Genomic DNA, 19348 nt, shown 5'->3' with positions numbered 1-19348 from the left:
AAAAGGAAAAAAAAAGAGCGTCTATCTTGCGCACGGTAAAAAAAGTACAGACCCAGCCCAGCCCAGCCCAGCCCAGCCCCAAGCAAACCCTCACCCAAAACCCTTACCAGCCTTCTGCCTCCCTCTCCCTCTCTCTATCTAGCCTCTCTCTATCCTGCCCCAAGTAATTGAAGTAAACCCTCGCCCAAAACCCTTATCAGCCTTCTGCCTCTCTCTATCTTGCCCCAAGTGATAAAGCCGAAGCAGAAAATAAGAATTGAAAGAATGGCAAGCGAATGAAACCGCCGCTGGCGATGATTAATCTACAGAAGAAATCGTTATTGGTCAGCACTGCCACTTTCTCTGCGTCCGTGTTCTCAAAACCTTCCACTACTTCATCTCCTCGACTCAACTCAATGTCCAAGGTTACCCAATCATTCTCCCTTCGCTCTTTCTTTATCACCTTACTGAGTTAGTTAGGTTGATTTCCTTTACTTTGTTATCTCGGAAACCAGAGTCCGATATGGGTTCCTTTACTTCTACAGCATCAGTTTACGATTGGTAGCTGCTACATGATTAAGATGGCATTCATCTTATAATAATTGTCTAGTTAATGCGTCTATAACACCCAAAATACCATGGTATAATCGTTTATTCAATGTGTGATTTTCTGTTACTGTTGCAATTTCCTATGATATACCCGTCAGAGCTCGCTTGGTAACTTCAAGTAAGACTCCTGAAAAGGTTATTCTGGCCAGTAGATGTTTGAAAAACCGAGGGATTTGGGAAAACAACTATCTTTTTTCAAAGCAAACATTCTGTTTTCTCTCACATAGATTTCACATAGTCCTATTCTGATCCATGTGAGGCAATAAAGCTGAGTGGAGGATGATTCCTTCATGTTTGTTCTGGTATCTATGGCTTGAGAGAAATGGGAGGTGCTTCGAAGATTGTGAACGCACAATGGGGGAATTTAGGGATTTTTTCTTTAGCACTTTAAATTTTTGGGTGAACAATCTAGTGAGGGATATGAATATTTGTAATACTTTATTTTAATTCTATTTTGCTTTAGTTTGTATTTAGGTGTATTGTCTTGTATACTTCCTGTGTACTTGGGCTATGCCTATTTATTTGGAATAAAATCTATTATTACCTATAAAAAAAAATTGCGGTGCTATTATGTCCATCCACATTTGATGCGGAATATTCTTGTATTGCTGTGTGGTTTTTGTTACAGCTGCAGCACAGGGGACTCCGTGCGAACCCAAGCACCTACTTACCTTGTTCTCCATTCAGCGTTGGTAATGGCAACAGATACAGAAGAGCGTCTCAGCTTAAGTTTGACAGACACAGAGTAGCTTGCAGGATCTCAACTAACCATGCCAAGGCTGGGACAGATTCTCATCTTTTCCAAAGCTCTCTTGATGGTTCTCAGAATGCTTTCCACTTAAGACCTGGGTTCCTGAATTGCATGGCACCTCTAAATAGTGTTATTTATGGGTCTCTAAACAGAGGTTTCAGAAGGAGTTATTCTAGTTATGGAAGCTTGGCTCAGAGGTTTTTTTCTCAAGATGCGAGTTTAACAAATAGATATGAAAACGTTGGTGTTCGTGGCAAAGAGGGTGATGGGAAGTCCTTGGGCTTCCAACCATTTAGTGAACACAGGAAACGAGCAAAAGCATTGGCTGCTCACAGGAAAAAAACAGCTGCAAATTTGAATATTTCAGCCTCTAAAGATGTCGACCTGATGACTTCTAGTGAACAGTTAGTGGGAGATGGGAGTAAGAATGTGAAGCTGGGAGCAAATATTTCAATTTCTCCTGTTAAAAATGATAATCAGAACACTGAAGTTCATGGGAAACAAAAGCAGCACTCAAGAAGCAAGAAAAACAAGGTGCATAAAGTTGCTGCTAATGCTTCAGAAGAAGCAGTTGAAGCAAAAGGACCCCAAAGTTCTTCTCAAGCAAAGACTCCGAATGCGGGCAAAAGAGGCAAGAATTCCACACAGGTGTTAGAGGTTAGCGGTTACTAATTTGTAGGATCACCAAATTGACTTATTTATATAAAAAAAGATGTAACCGCATCAAAGTTAAGTCCTTTATTTCATTAGAATATTTAAGCTAACACCTCAGTTTTTCAGAAGAATTCAGTTGGGAAAACACATGTGGAAGTGCTTGATAGTTCTGCTTCAAGAAATGCCCAGTTGAATGAGAGAAATGGGAACTCTTGTAGAAAGGTGAAATCTATCAAAGCAGCTAACAAGTCACCAAATAAACAGAATTCACAAGAGAGAGGCAAATTGAATAATCAGGGTCCAAAGACACTGAAACAGCTCTATTCCCCCCTTGTGAAATCTGTAGTGGTGGTAGAGTCTGTAACAAAGGCTAAGGTTATTCAGGGCTACCTTGGTGATATGTATGAAGTATTGCCTAGCTATGGTCATGTAAGAGACCTGGCTGCAAGGTCAGGATCTGTGCGGCCTGATGATGACTTTAGCATGGTGTGGGAGGTCCCATCCGCCGCCTGGACTCATCTGAAGAGCATCAAGGTTGCACTAAGTGGGTATGGTTCTCATTGCCTTCAATCACCTTGGACTATTCTAGAGCAGAAGTATTGAACAGACTACATAAGCACAGTGGAGCATTTATCTTTTGTCATACATATCACCTTCTGTTTAATTTTAAGTTTGAGGCGAGAGGTGTTTTTTCTTTTTGTGGTCATTTTCATAATAATTAATGATGCTGATGTATTATGCTAATATTGTTAGTTTTTATTTGTGGTTTTTCATTATTATCTCTACCTTACTTGTGCTTTTCTGTTTCTGAATTTTCTCATTCCTGTTGCCTTGTTTCTCAGAGCAGAAAATCTTATCCTTGCATCAGATCCAGACCGTGAAGGAGAGGCTATTGCCTGGCACATCATTGAGATGCTGCAGCAACAGGATGCTTTACGTGAAGACATTAACATTGCAAGGGTTGTCTTTCACGAAATAACGGAGTCCTCCATCAAAAGTGCTCTCGAAGATCCAAGAGAAATTGATGTAAACTTGGTTCATGCTTATCTTGCACGGCGTGCTCTTGATTATTTGATTGGATTTAACATTTCACCATTATTATGGAGGAAACTACCTGGTTGCCAGTCAGCTGGGCGAGTACAATCTGCCGCGCTCGCTCTTATATGTGACAGGGAAATGGAAATTGATGAATTTAAACCTCAGGAGTATTGGAGTATTGAGGTGAAGATGAACCAATATGGACCGGGTTCTTTAGTGAATGGCTTTTCTTTCCCAGCACACTTGACGCAATACGATTCTAAAAAGTTGAATCAGTTTTCAATCAGCTCTGTTACGGAGGCCAAGGAAATTGAGCGGAAGATTAGTTCAGCAAAATTTAAAGTGCTCAGCTCTAAAAGAAACAAAATGCGGAAAAACCCACCGACACCATATATAACATCAACACTTCAGCAGGATGCTGCAAACAAATTACATTTTACTGCAGCCTATACAATGAAGGTTAGGAAAGTCATGTTTTGCTATCTCTGCTGCAGATTTTATATTCATAGCATTTTTGTTTTATAAAATTACTATTACGTTTTATGAAGATGCGCTTGGCTTAAGGCTTGATGCAATTTATTCTGTTCCCCATATCCCCTTATCTAATGACAAATTGGCATGGTTAATCATTGGTAAATAAAGCTACCACAAGGAATCAAAAGCTTACAGTTAGTATAAAGCCAAGCTACCCATAAAAGAACTATAAGGCTAAGCTAGTATCTGATTAGAATAGTTTTGAAAATCTCTCCCCCTAATTGGGTGCCTTCTATTGTATACATCCTGTGTACTTGGTTGTGCCCCTTTGCACTTTCAATAAAATTGCCTAGGAAAAAGTAATGAATGTATGAGGAAAATCTTGCTTGAGCATTGACTTTTATTGCTGATAAGTAGCAATATTTCACGAGATGAGATGTATTCTGGAGCCTCTCACTTACGTTATCATATGAATGCAGCTTGCTCAAAAACTTTATGAGGGGGTTCAATTATCTAATGCTAAGGCAGCAGGTCTGATAACGTACATCAGAACCGATGGACTACACGTAGGTATCACTTTGGCTGCGTGGATATTTCTATGTAATGCTTGGTTACTACATGAAGTGTTTCATCGTTTCCCCTGATGCCTATTGGTGGCTGAATTCATTTAGTTGCATAAAATTTTTATTTTTTTGTGGAGTATAAGTAACTAATCTATCTAATTCTTGTGACGGTCAATTATATTTTTTAGCAAAACATTTTTTAGCTAGCACATTACTACCTTGCTTAAGGGCTTGTGGAATGCGACTTTGGTTGTCACTAGTGAAGATGACACTTTTGCCTTGCTACTGTGAGGATGAGACAAATGCAGCCAGATTGCTCGTCATATGATGGGTAGCCCCAGTGCAAATGTAAAAAACAATTTATAATCTAGCTTGGAAGATGAATAACGTGATCATAAGCCTTCTCTATATCCAACTTGCATAAGATACCCAGGTTGACAGATTTTAATCTACTATCTAGAAATTCATTGGCAATGAGGACTGAGTCCAATATTTGTCTTCCTCTTACAAATGCATTTTGGGTTTTTGTAATGATCCGCTCCAAGACCTCCCCTGGGCAATGCGAGTAAATTATGCGAGTAAAACTTATAAAAAAAAAGGTATATTCCGTGTATACTTCTTGTGTACTTGGGTTGTGCCTTTTACTTATAAATAACAAAAGAGAAAAAATGGCCACTCCAACTGGTGAAGTGGTTATGAGAATTCGCTAATGTATATTGCCATTGTTACCTTAGAATTCTCATTGATTCTGAATGCTTCCTGTAGTTCTACAGAATATAGTAATCGAATGTTAGTTATGGATGCTTCAATGTGATCCCCTTTCCCCTTTTTTGATGTATGTGCATGTGTTCATTAGGGCTCCATGTTCCGCCAATATTGTTAATTCTATTGTGAAGATGCTCCTTTTGTGCTCTCCGATAAAACACCTTTTATTTTCTATCTCAGATGTCCGATGAAGCTGTTAAGGACATTCGCGCTATGGTAATTGAAAGGTGAGATATAAAGTTGCCCACATTTACATTTTTTTAATATTCTAATATGTATGTGCAGCCATGTATATTCATGGGCTCTACAAGAGTGACGATTTACTATGCTATTGGTTGTTTTTGTTAATCTGGATATGTATATTTGTGGTGTTTTGGAAGTGGTGGCAAAGGCAACTGCTTACCACTGTTGAAAGGCCAAGCTTTCTAGTTGCTGAGGAAAAGTAAATTTTGGGTAAATGCAGGTATGGACAAGAGTTTGCATCAGAGCATGCTCGCAAATATTTTAAGAAGGTGAAGAATGCTCAAGAGGCCCACGAGGCAATTAGACCCACTGATATTCGGAGGTTACCATGTAAATAATTTGATGTTTCATGACAATTTTAGTTTGTAATGCAAATTTAATGTTTCTGATTTTACCCTCTGATGGACTCTCAGAGTTGATTGACCACAAGTTGTTTTTTTTCAAATTGGCCAGCAATGCTTGTTGGAGTACTTGATGAAGATTCCATGAAGTTATACACTCTTATTTGGTCACGGACAGTTGCATGCCAAATGGAACCCGCTATCATAGAGCAGGTTCAAATATAAATTTATTTTTAATATTTATGTAAATTATCCCTTATTCAAGTCAGCAGAGCCAGATTCTGAATAAAAGAATTGCAATCTCTATTTGGACTTATTTGTTTCCAATTGCGACTTGTTTATCCTTTCCAACAGTACTTGTTAATTTCAGTCATCTTTTAGCTAACATTTCTTTCTTTATCAAACCAGATACTATTGGATGTTGGAAATGATGATGAGTCAATTATTTTGCGATCTGCATGCTCACGAGTTGGATTTCTTGGGTATCAGGCAGTTTTTGAGGTATAACCTATACTACTATCTTAGGACTATCTGTTTGGTAATATTTCTGCAAATGTGTAAATGTGTCTTGAGAAAGAAGAGTGGAATGGAATTAATGAGTTGAATGCTTGGTCTAGCCAGGGTTTAAAGTGGTTTGCCATTTTTGGTTTTTGACAGTTGCTTATTAGTGGATCATGAAACTTTATCTTTTAAGACACATTTATTGTAAGATTTATACATCGTGTTTATTGTGTACTCTCTGCTGTTATTTTTTCCTTTCATCGTTGAGAAGTGACGAGTAACATTAGAAAGAAGAAACAGAAGGAAGGAGCACGAAAACCTTCAAGAGGACGAGTACAATTTCTATTCTGAAGTTCATTAATTAAGTTTGCTGCTGCTCTTCTTTTTTGTTCTGCTATTTGCATTAAAAGTTGCCTCAATTTATTTCTACACTCCTTGTCTAGTGAAATCAAACGTGTGCTACCTATGTATGGTTGTGTGCAAGTGTATGGAAATGATGACGGCCATGATATTTACATATAATAGGGGTGAAAACCGACGTTGTTGGTGTGGTTTTGGTCCAAAACCGACGCGACGACATTTTGAGATGTTCAGAACCGGCCGAACCGGCCAAATAGGGGGGGAGAAAACCGACAGCCTTGGTGTCAGCATGAGTCGGTGCGATTCTTCAGTTTGCCGTTGGTGTCGGTGTAAAGGAGGAGGGGAGCGGTGGGCTGTACCGTCAGTGGCGCCGATTTTGAAAGAAGAAGCAGAAGGAAGAAGAAGAAATGAGGGGGGTTATTAATCCTAGGTCGAAACGGCGCCGTTGGCTTAACCTAATTTATTTTATAAAAGTCATAACTAAAACGATGTCGTTTCACTCACTTAAATGAAACGGCATCGTTTATATATATATATATATATATATATTCGGCCGGTTCGGCGGTTTGATATTGGTTCAAACCGGAACCAAACTGGCCAATGTCGGTTTTGAGTTATTTCTACCGCTGGCTGATTAGTTCTTTGCCGGTTTCGGCTGGTTCTGTATTCCAGCGGTTAGTTCGCGTTGGTGACGGCCGGTTACCTCGGTTTTTGTACAGCCCTAACATATAAAGCCATTCTTATGGATCGAATATGAAGCTATTTTTCATGTTGATTATAACACATAGGAGCTTGTCATGAGAAGGAAGGGAGTTGTTCAAAGTTTATTAGGGATTCCGGATTCCCTACTAGATAATGCACTGTCATATTGCAGTTCCTAATCAGATCCAGTTGACCCTGGGTTTGAAGTATATTCTTCGGCTGCCTATTTATTGTGTTGTTCTCTGAGTTCTATTGATGGATTTTCATTGCTGGAGATAATTTTTTAGTCCACTTGTATTGAGTTTGGTGGCCATGACACACTTTATTTCTATATAGTTTTCTGTAATTCATACAAATTGGAGATGCCTAGGTAATTGTGCTCATCCTTTTTGAGTTTTGATTTTAAATTTTGTGATTGTGACAATAGTTTCTTTCGCTTTCTTCCATGTATTTGGCTTTGACATGTTTGAGGGTATATGTTTGCATGAGTTTTTTTGTTGTTAATCATGGTTGGGATTTAAAATCGAATCTGTATAAGAAGTCGGGTTAATATTTTATAGCCACTATGCCTACCTTTCATTATATTCTACTTGATCTGTAATCTGCATCGCTTTATGTATTTATTCAGTTGACTTACATGTGATTTATATAAGCTTTATTTTAATTCAGCACGGTGTCTCCTGTTTATATGTGAGATTGTCTTTTTTTTCCTTTTATTTATTTTTCTAGGATGTGGAAGTTGAAGCAATCCAAAGTAAAGAAAAGGAAGAGAATGATCGCAACGAGGCATTTGGAATTCTTAGTTTATTGAAGGTAGTAAATTCTCATTCCTAGTATTTGTTATGACAGGGATGATATTAGATTATACTTTGAATAGGTGTTCTTTTTTAATTCCGTTCTTCACCTACCGAAGGTGGCATATGCCTCCTCCCGACTGCTAGGAAAGACAGTACCATTCTTTTTCTTTTTTTTTTTTTTTTTTTTTTTTTTTTTTTTTTTTTTTATGGGTCAACGGTGCCATACTAGTTCATATCTTTAAATGAGGCTAGCCACAGATTTTGATGGATCATGAGGCCAATATTTAACTTGACTATGTGTTTTGCATGAATGTCTCTCAAATTTATTTTAACGTTAGTAATTTTTTATACATGTTCTCTGGAGTGTAACTTTATTAACTTGTTTGTAGTGTGGAGACCCATTGTGTCTTGGTGAAGTGGAACCTAAGCAGCACTTTACCCAGCCTCCGTCACGCTACTCTGAGGCATCATTGGTACATAATCAGCACCCTTCTCAATATCTGTAGCATTTAAGAACATGTCTCTCTATGACATTGTTCCCCAATGACGTAGCCTTGATCTTGTCATGCCCAAATAGAAACTGTGTAATAACTGTTCTGTAACAGCATGGTACAATATAAACAAAGATGTAGAAAGCCAAGCCTGCAATATTTGCAAAGGTTCTGTTGCATTTCTGCACTTCTTCTTCTTCTTCTTCTTTTTCTTTTGGTTTTTTGATCTATCTGCCAACAGCCTCTTAATATATTTTCATTGGCTTCTCTTAATATATTTTTAATAGGGTCAGTTCCCATTGGTTCTTGCATATTTTGTATTGTATTTTACGGCTACACAAGACTAAGGACGCAAAGGCTCCTTTAAACCTGCTTGTAACTTTTATAATTGTAGTTTGGCACAATTTTAGTGCTATTTTTTTAATGAGCTGAGCAAGAGCAATATTAGGGTTTCAGCTTGAAAAGATTTGCTACCATTTATTTCTTATAACTTAATTCCTGAGTTGTCTTCAGAAAGAACACACTTATTATACAAGGAAATCAATTCTACTAACCTGCCTCAATTGTTTGCCTCTTTGTTACACGATCATGTCACTTTGCTGATTTAGGTATTCTGCACCCAGCCTGTCTATACATGCCACAATTGAATTTTTTAGCTTCAACCCAACCCCATCAGCATTCCACCAAATGATTGGTATATTTAGTAAACACATGGGATTATCTAAACCTGAATGGCTTGTTTGTTTTTGGAGCTGAGTTTGAATTAAAGCTGGATGGCTTGTCTCGAGCTCAAGCCAGGCTTAACAAAGTTACTTTCTAGCTGGCCAACCTAAAACAATCTCTAATTTGCCTTGTTTTGAGTCATTTGCAGCCTTATCCAAACTTTCCCCTGGAAATGTTGATGGCTTTGCCTATGTACGTATCAAAAGAAAAAAAAGGTTGATGGCCTTGTCTATGTGATAGGTTGTTCTTTTGCTCTCCTGAAGTATTTAAAAAACAGTTTGTGCACTATTATATTTTTGATGCTGGAGAGAGCTCAATAATTTATTTTTATAATGCTCTCAGTCTCTATAAACTTTAATGTACGAACTTGATTTTCTTCTATATTTTTTATACTCAGATAGTGAATGTCTTGTATACTTCCCGTGTACTTGGATGCGTCTCGTTATTAATATGGTTTTATTACTTAAACTTATCTTTCATAAAAATATTTTTCTTTTTTTTATAATTTACTCTCTCAAAAGTTGCATTTTAATGTGATAATACTGTGGCTTGAGTGGAAACTGTCCCACTTACACACATGCATGGTTTTGTGCATGGTTTTGCTATCTAATGTAAGTACTACTGTCTTATGTTGGGTTTCTCTTTTTCTTCTAATACTATCTTGAAATTTATAGGTTAAGAAGCTAGAGGAGCTTGGAATCGGAAGACCTTCAACATATGCCAGCACACTAAAAGTTTTACAGGTAAGTAGTGCGCAAATGGTCAAACGAATATCTATTATATCTATTGATATTTATATATACATAGCATGAGGGTTACTTATCAATATATTTTGCAGAGGGTTATACTGTAATTTAATTGTCAAATTGACAGATCCTTGCATCATGTTCTTAGGATTCAAATCCCCTTGGGTGCAAACAATCTTCCGGGGCTATCGGACTGGGGGATTTTTCCCTTGAATTACCCAAGGTGTACTTGCGGGAAACTCCTTGCCGAGGGTCTGTGTACCCCTGGGATTAGTCGGAACGCTGTTCTTGGACACCCGGTGCCAACTAAAAAAAAAATGTTCTTAGGGTGGCATAGTACCCGACAAATATATAATTAAACTGGCCCGGTTTGAAAAACAAAATTTTACCGATTAAAAAAAAATGTTCTTAGGATTGCGTTCCTTTGTTGTACCCTTTTATTTTAGGTTTTAATGGGTGGAATTCCTTTTTAAGGGCCTTTTCCGTTCTTCACTAAAGTCTCTTTCTCTAATATATTATATTGACTAGAATGGCAGTATTTGAATTTATCATAAGACACGGTATGCCTATAAATACTGCATATGATTATTACTTGAAAATTATTCTCGTCTGCTTTCATGAACTAGTGAAATTTTGGTGAGTCGGTGCAAAAATAAAAATATCTTTTTTTTTTATAGGTAAATATATCTATTGGACATTCTTCATCAGCATTGATGTGTAATCTTTGATTTGTATGTGTTCAAATTTGTGGAGAACGAACTTGTCTCATCTATATTTTTCTCCATTGTTTTATCTTCTTATTTATTCTCGGCGTCAGGACAGAAACTACGTGACTGTGAAAAGCCGTGTATTGCATCCAGAATTTCGTGGTCGCATGGTATGTTCTGGCCTTGCCACTAAATACTTAGATTTATTATCCTTTCAATGATCGTGTGGGCATTTAAATACCGCATTTTTGCTAGAACAGTCTAATACTATTGCCATTTGTCTGTAAAGACTACTTTTACTGGGGGTTTCATTTCTGCTTATATAAGGGGCTATTTGGAACTGCAATATTTCAAGGATTTTATCTTTTTAGTGGTGTAGATGTCGGAAGTCAGTTTCTACAAAACTATTAAAAAATCCCCTTCAGATTGGTCTTATCAGGATGCTTTCTAGTCATGGGTATTTAAAACTCTCAGGATTCTAATATGTTGAAGTTTCAAAATTCATTCATTTTAGTTTTTCCTCTTCTTTTGCAAATTGGGTGTTTCTGAAATTGCTAAAAAGCATGGGATGAAGGTGAGCTTCCAGTTTTTGTCAGACCAGAAATATCCACTTTTGAAAAGATAAAAATTTGTTGGGCTTGAAGGTTAGAAAATAACTAACAAATCCCTTTAGAAGAAAATTTCTCATGAAAAGACTAGGTGTTGCCTAAAGTATGAAAGTTGTCCCTATAACCAATTAGGAACATCTAATTCCTTCCTCATAAAACTTTTTTTTACAAGTAATTCCTCTTACCAAAAACTTGAAGATTGGTTGGTCTGGTCCCATTGAAATGTTGAGATAAACTATATGGTTACAGAGTAAAATAGTCCTCATGGTTTTTAATTTTAAATCTTTTACTCTCTTTGCTTTCAATCTTGATCAATCAGTTCTTTCATCAATAATTTACTAAAAAATGCCATGTCAGCTATGACTAGATGCCACATGTTGTGTAGAAAATAAAAAATCATTTAGAAACAAAAATTAGAAAAAAAAAAAAGTGGACTTTGTGGGTTGTGCTACTCAGGCGTGGCCCGGGACCTGGGTCATACCCATGTTGCCGCTGCCTGAGAGGACGTATACAAGAGAAGACACCTAATAAAGGGTTAGAGATGGATACAAGGAAATCATGAAAACTGAATCCATTCTATAGCTCAGTGAAACAATGTATTAAAAATGAAATTTAAAGTCATTAAGAGAATATCCCTGATCTTCAAATCTCTGGCAATTCCTTTCCAACCAGTGCACCACAATAGACATATAGATGCTGTCTTCCACGCTGCTGCAATTTGGAAACTACCATAGAAACATCTACAGTTGTCTAGGAGATCAACCACCCTCCCAAGCATTATCCATGCCGGACCAACTCTTCTGAAAAAGTTATCCCTATAGGGCCTGGCAACATCACAGTGAAGTAACCTGTGGTCCCTTGTTTCTCCATTTTTTTTTTTTTTTTTTTTTTTGCACATGCAGCATCAATCAATAACAATGACCTGGCGCTTTCTCAAGTTATCCATGGTCAAGATCCTCCCAAGGGAGGCTGTCCAAACAAAGAAGGCAACCTTTAGAGGCGCCTTATTCCTCCAAATACTTCTTCAAGTAAAAGAGTTGTTTTGAAAAGTCATGGCCTCATAAAAAGAACGCCCACAGAATTTCCTTTTCTTAGAGGGAATCCAAAGCATCTCATTTCTTCATTGCTTACATCTGTGGAGTATAGCAAGTTGACATATTCTGTGAAGTCACCAGCTTTCTAATCTTGGGCCGCTTTGTCATTATTCTATATATCCACGAGAAATTTAATACTTTCTCTTGTTGTGGATTCTTTTGGATCACTTTTTTTCTTCTCAATGTTTTCCATTCATGCCTTGTTATTTGATTAACAGTTCCTATTTATATCATGCTATTGAAATATTTGTCTTCCTCTTCTATAATCTGCTTTTATTTTATTATCTAGGTGTCAGCATTTCTTTGTCACCATTTTTCAGAGGTCACAGACTACAGTTTCACTGCCGACATGGAGACTGAGGTAACGTAGTTGTTCTTTTTGTTGCATACTTTGCTCTGGTTGTAATTATCTAGTGTTTCTTTGTGAAATTTTCAATGTACTATCTTCCTTTGCGTAGCATTATGATTTATACATTTAGTTATATGATGACTCACCGTACTTTATCTCTATTTTTTATAGGTAAAATAAAGTTTTATTAAAGAAACTGGCATAGTCCAAGTACACAGGAGTATACAAAGGAAACACCTAGTTAAACATTAGGAACTAGAAAAAGCTAACCTTACCTTATCTCTTATCACATAATTGATTCAGAATTGGATAACCTTTGAACCCTTTTTTTCTTGTTATTGATTTCTTTAACTCTTGCGCCAGCTTGATAATGTTTCTGCTGGATTAACTGAATGGAAAGGCCTTCTCAGAGATTATTGGACAAGATTCAGCTCATATTGTGATCGTGCTAACAGCGTCCATATTCACCAGGTTGGCTTTCTTTCGTTGAAGGTTCCGAGTTTGCTATCCCCATGGCAGGAACTTTCAATTACTATTGCTTAAAAATATTTTCAGGTGGAGAAAATGTTGGAGAAAAAGTTTGGGGATTCCTTATTCGATTCTCTTCCAGATAAAAGCAGAACATGCCCAAGGTATGTATATGGCACATGCTTCCATTTCTGTGTTCTGTGGGAACTGAAAAATGCACATAATTATGAGAAGGAGCAGTGACTTCTGTCTGAAGTGGTAATATTTATTGGCTTTTTAATGGTGAATATCGTGCATGTATGGGATTGGATCCATGACCTCACACTCAACCTTCTGTTTATGGGGAAGGTGATGCCATTTGGTCCGGAGACCATTTGGTTTACTGTTAAAAATGATTACTTTGACATTTGTACTGTGTTTGGATGCTTCAGATTTCAGAGGAAAATAATTTGTTTACTTTTTATCCCTCTTTCATCAGATTATATGCTCCTTTGATTTGATTAATTCCTTGCATCTGTGTGTCAAGCCTTAAGTATATATCACTAACTTTTTTTTTTTTTTTTTTAGTGGTAAACAAATTTTTATTGATCAAAAGAGTAGGCAAGAGCCCAAGTATACAGGACATATACAAGAGCAAGCCTAAGCGTGCTAGGTTAGTGATACAAGGAATTCATGGAAGGTCATGCCATGAAAATCAGTTACAATCGACCAATGGAGTAAAGTATTGGAAAAAATAATTTCTAAACTTATCCATTGACTGCTTTTGGTCTTTAAAGCTTCTTTCATTCCTCTTCCTCTAAATGCACCACCATAGACATATTGGTACCATCTTCCATATTGATGCAATTTGAGAGTTGTCTTGAATGCCTCTCCAAGAAGCTAGGAGGTCACTTACCCTTCTCAGCATCACCCAAGCTAGTCCCAACCAAGCAAAAACTTCATTCCACAAAGTCATGATAATCTTACAATGAAGTAGTAGATGGTCAACGGACTCTCCACTCTTCTTGCACATACAACACCAATCCATGACTATGATTCGACGTTTCCTCAAGTTATCTAGAGTGAGAACCTTCCCCAAAGAAGCCGTCCATTAAAAAAATGCTGCCTTTAGATCACTAACTTATTAACATAAAAAAATTCTGATTTTCTGCTTTAAGAGGCTTTTGAAAATAATCGAGATTTCTATATATGCACATACACTAGCCCCCTAAAAAAAAAAAGCACACCATGCACACAACTTCCTATTTTACACCCCAAGGACGTTTCTTTGTGGTACACTTGGATTAAATGTTATCCTCCCACATCTTTCAAGCAAAATACGAGATATACTGTTGTTCATACAGTTATTTAATGATAAAATACTTCAATAGAATTTTAGTTCTAAGCACTCAATTTATGGATAAATTGATATTGGTGAGCATGATGGGCATGGAAAGGAGAGAAACCAATGATGAGCTTGCCAAATTATGCGTTCCACAGTTTCTAAATAATGATGTGGAGTAATAGCAAATTCCACCACAGATGCAACACTTGGAAATTGTTCTGATGTAATTTAATATGATTTGATTTCTTGTTTTTGTGGAGTTATTGCAGTTCTTAGCTCTAATATGATGCTTTAATATTTTGTTTTAAAATTTCCCTACACACGTTTTTTATTTCTTCACTCTTCAATGGTCTTATGGTAATCTTTGTCTGGACACGTCTCAGTTGTATGGAGGGCACTTTGATTTTCAAAGTAAGCAGATACGGTGCTGGATATTTTATTGGTTGTGATCAACACCCAAAGTGCAAGTGAGTACAAAACTGCATGATAACAGCTTAATTTCTGTGTTATATGCCTAAAAGTTCTTCATACATGTTCTACTGAAATCTGTGCTTGTGATAAAGAGTGTCAATGGTGATGAAAAACTCCTTATTGATTACCTGTTATTTGTTCTGGTTGCTGTGAATAGATATATTGCCAAGACATTATATGGTGATGATGATGAAGAAGTTGCTCCTCAAAAGAACAACATGGAGGAGCCAAAAGTGCTGGGTATTAATCCTGGTTCCGCCGAAAAGGTTTGGATTGAATTTTGTTCTTGGAGTAAATTGTTTTATGTTATCAGTGGAGCTTGATTTGTTTTGATGCAATTGTTATATTTATTCTACAAGTCAAGCGCAAATGTTCTATCCTTTCAGGTCCTTTTGAAGAATGGTCCATATGGATTCTATGTACAGCTTGGTGAAGACAGGAAGGGATACTTGCCTAAAAGAACCTCTGTTTCCCATGTATGTAACATCATTCTTGACGACCTTTTGGAACCAACTCCTGTCTTTTTGCAAGCTTTTGCATTGAAGTGGATCCTATTATATATATGCATATATACACACACACACACACACACACACATATCTTTTCATCTTTCATGTTTCAAGCAAATATCATAATTCATAATTCCCATTCGTTGTCTGTTGGCACGCACATGTGCTCCTCTCTGGTCATGCTGTGGAATATCGTTTATCTTGTCAACAAATGAATCGTGTTTGTACATGTCATTTTTGCAAAATGATTATCAAGGGGAATTAAAGTACTGTATTTTTTTTTTATGAGGAATCCGATAAACCATGCAGACGCAACATATCAACTGTAACTTATTACCTTTTACTTATATATATATAAAATAAAAAAATTATTTACCATCAGGGTGCAACCTAGTGGTCAAAGGGTGAGCTTAGGATGAGCTGTAGACTCGTACATCTTGGGTTTGGTTCGCACTAGGTATTGCCTACACCATTCTGGCAGTTGGGGTCATGTATCAGGGTTTACTCCCTAAGGGTGTTCCGGAGGGTTCTTCCTTGGCAAGGTTCACATCCTGAAACAAAAAATAAATAAATAAATACGGCAACTTATCATTCTCTCCTGGGATTTCTTGCATGTTGTTTAATGGACATCACCTTTGTAATCCATCTGCTTCCCAACATTTTTGGTGGTCCATTCATTACCCTTTCTAAAGCCGTATTTTTCACCAAATTCTAATTCAGGTCCCTTTCTTTCTGCTTCCATCCATATTCAGTCTTCTTCTTCTTCTTCTTCTTCTTCTTCTTCTGTTTTTTTTTTTGTCTTTCCAGAATTCTCTTATATGGATCGATTGCAGCTCCCAGTATGATTAAATTGTATCAACCATGGTAAAACTGAATGTTCATGGTCATGCTTGAACATCTATTTACTTGTCTTACCATTACCACTGTTTTGCCCTTTTTGTTCCCTAGTTTCTCCCATGCAAACGCTCTTAATGTGATACTTTTAATTGGGTTTATGTACTTTAAAATTAGGGAAAACTAAAAATCTGTTCTTTTCAGATAAAGGATGTGGAGTCTATTACTATTGAAGATGCTCTTGAGTTGCTGCGCTACCCTGTGACTTTGGTATGGTTGTCATTCTCTAAATTGAGTTTTCTTTCGTTTATTTCTTTGTGTATTGCTGAGCTTATTCATTTCAACGTCTTCTTAGGGGAACCATCCAAAGGATGGCCAACCAGTGGTGTTAAGGCTTGCAAAGCTGGGATTTTCTATTAGACATCGACGTTCAAATGCTCCAGTCCCCAAGGTATGCTTCTATTTGTTTAGCATTTTGCTGTAACATGGTGGTGATCAGACTAAAACAAATTTTTAAAGTTTGGTTGCTATGGTTTTTTTTATAAGTTTAGTCGCTATGCAGTTCAAAGCTTTGTTATAAGTTCATTTTGCAGTGTCTGAGATGTGATGATGTAAAGGCACTAAATGTTTAGATGGGAAATGTAAAAGGGGATCTAGCATGGAAAAATAATACTTCACCTAAAATGTGTCGAGGCATATAACACATGATAAAGACGACAAAAGTTTACATATTGTATCTAGAGAAGTTATTTATCAGACGGTTAAAAGCTTGAAATATTGTGCAAAATTTTGTTTCTTAACTGACAAGTGGACCATTATTTATCATATTTGTTTAGCTTATAATTTCACCATTTCACTCGTAATTTCTAACTTGAGATTGGTTGGTCCTCTGTGTGTTTGAATTTCATGATTGTACTTGGAAGGTACAAACTTTATTTTGATAAGTTGGAAGGTACAAACGGTATTGCTACCTGATTCATTAGTACCCTGTCATATCAGTGTTGGAAGTCTTTGTTTGACTAGATACGGTAAAATTTTACCCAGTAGAAGAAAAAAAGAAGAAGTTATAAAGTATGGTTTGAATTTGATAAACACGCTTATGAGGCTTCCTGTTGATGTACATGCTTATGGTGTGGATTTCATAAAGATTCTGGTTAATTTATGGGTGACATGTGAGCCTCACTAGCAAAATTTATGGTTCAATCTCTTTAGCAGTGGTTAAATATGCTTTTCTAAATCCTTCTCTGTATGATGTTGATCAATCATCTTCTAAATGCATTTGGTGCCTTGAAATACATTTAAAGATATCAGAGCACATTCTGGATAGTGTTGTTTCTTGACGTTAACTAACTAGACAAACTTGGGTGTGAGTTATGGTCAAATGAGTATGGAGTATGATGCTATGGTATTCTTTCTGCAATTTACTTGGTCCATTCTGCTTTTTCGCAGTTCTAGATTGTTACAAGGGTTGATACCATTTCTTTTTTTTTTTTTTTGTCTGTCTGATAAAAAAAAAAGGTTCAGTAGCATATTTAACTTGTTGATGGATTGTGTTCTGAAATGTGTGTTGTTTTGATTATTTGTTTGTTTGCTTATGATGAGCTTGAAACTAAAAACTTTACGTCAGTGCTTCCAATGTATGTGTGAGCTTGTTGTACTACCATTTCCTCATGTTCTTTAGCGATGTCTTTGCAAAACTTGGCTCTATTAATTTCAGGTGATTATCAATGTGAGGCTTACCATGGTTAATTTTAAAATAATGGATTTGTGTTCTGAAATGTGCAGAATGTGAAGCCAAATGAAATCACCCTCGAGAAAGCATTGGAGCTCTTGTCGAGTAAAGATGTTAGGCGATGTGGCCGACCTAAGAACAAACCAAAGGTTGAAGAAGCTGCACAGGCCATGTAGCCTCGGCAAATAGTAGAAGAGTGCAAGTTCTTTGCAGACTAATAACTTATGAATACTAAATAGTGGCAAATTGTCCACTCTGCAACAAGATTTGATCAATGCTGGAGCATCAACTTCCATCACCTGGAGATTCTTTTGTGCATCAAGAAGAGGTGCGCACACAAACTGTGATAGTAATTGGTCTTTTTGTAATTCTTTTTGTATGATCATGTACAATTGTTGTAGATTCTTTTGGGATCATGTATATGTTGATCCCACTTCATCGTTATGTCAAAAATAATGATGTCGGTTGAGATATGCAACTAGCATTTATTCGGAATATCGGGAAGAGCTTCTGTCTGACCCCCGGAGTTTTGATGTCTTTATAATCTGTTTTGTTCTCTCTATAGAAGTAAGCATATATTCCTTGTTATATGAAAGAAAGCTCTTTAACTTTACAAACAATTCAAATGATATTGGTGATGAGTATTCAACACCTTTTAATAAGTCCTGTTCTTATGGAAATTTTATTCTCTCGTTTTTCTTTGTGGTTAATTAGAAGATGCAGAATATGCAAGCGTTCGTGAATCTTTCAGGTGAAATCATAATGCATGCAATATTGTCTGCTTGGAGAACGGAACCTACGAACAGGGTTTAGTTTGTTGTATTCATTTATTTAAGCCCCCTTTTCCCCTCACAGTAATAATGGTTAAGAATAGTGTCTGGTTTTATTCAAGTTTAATAACATTCCTTTCAAGTTTTTAATATTTTAATGATGTATTTTGGTATGAAATTGTTCTCTTTGTTTGCTTCTTTTTGATTAAGCAACCCTCTGCCTTCTTTTTCACTAGCTATGAACGCTAGTTCTTGCTTTCAAAGCTGAAGATTTCAGTGAATTATTACCTCTTGCTATGGTAGTACCATCCAATAATGGATTGCATAAAAATACTACCTTTATGACGTTGTTTCCTCTTTGGTTTGCTAAGATACAGAGGTGTGGGCTAATTTATTGAAGGGTCCTTCCGGTACCGATAGCTGGACAGATAAAGAGTAAAAAAAATTTCTTTTTTTTTTCACATTTTTTAAACATCTTTAAATATATATATATATTTAAAAAATATCTATTCACTAATAAACACATCCTTAAACATCAATCAATTCGATTTGGGCGTCTACTTCATTGGTCTCCCCAGTATTTTACTTTATTAAATTCATTGTCCTTTTATTGAAATTTTCATACAATAAAGCTGATAAATTGACGTGGCTAAATATAATATGTCAGATGTATTTTACATAAAAAAAATATTTTTAAAATTTGATATACTGCAACAAATCACTTCATTTTATGAAATTATTTTTG

General features: G+C 36.5%; 1 protein-coding gene across 5 annotated transcripts; it reads left to right on the top strand.

The window, feature by feature from the left end:
• Positions 1-3: 3 nt before the first annotated feature.
• Positions 4-18755, top strand: LOC121261220 (DNA topoisomerase 1-like). 5 transcript variants are annotated; one of them, XR_005939850.1, is made up of 24 exons: positions 4-182; positions 222-404; positions 1217-1996; positions 2120-2541; positions 2836-3490; positions 3985-4071; positions 5014-5060; positions 5297-5406; positions 5530-5630; positions 5826-5918; positions 7710-7793; positions 8167-8250; positions 9666-9734; positions 10555-10614; positions 12436-12507; positions 12859-12966; positions 13051-13127; positions 14671-14754; positions 14916-15024; positions 15145-15234; positions 16306-16371; positions 16457-16552; positions 17887-18161; positions 18548-18755. XR_005939850.1 is itself a non-coding variant. In XM_041163465.1 (23 exons), the coding sequence occupies exons 2-23, from the start codon at positions 276-278 to the stop codon at positions 18007-18009; spliced, it is 3546 nt and encodes a 1181-aa protein (XP_041019399.1). In that variant the 5' UTR covers positions 9-182; positions 222-275; the 3' UTR covers positions 18010-18351. The 5 variants fall into 5 exon arrangements, 1 of the variants encoding a protein (XP_041019399.1); XR_005939852.1 differs by having other exon boundaries at positions 9-182; positions 2123-2541; XR_005939851.1 differs by having other exon boundaries at positions 76-92.
• The last annotated feature ends 593 nt before the right edge of the window (positions 18756-19348 follow it).

Source organism: Juglans microcarpa x Juglans regia, chromosome 4D (assembly GCF_004785595.1).
Source record: "Juglans microcarpa x Juglans regia isolate MS1-56 chromosome 4D, Jm3101_v1.0, whole genome shotgun sequence".
NCBI classification, from domain to species: domain Eukaryota; kingdom Viridiplantae; phylum Streptophyta; class Magnoliopsida; order Fagales; family Juglandaceae; genus Juglans; species Juglans microcarpa x Juglans regia.
This window is presented reverse-complemented; position numbering and strand designations above follow the sequence as displayed.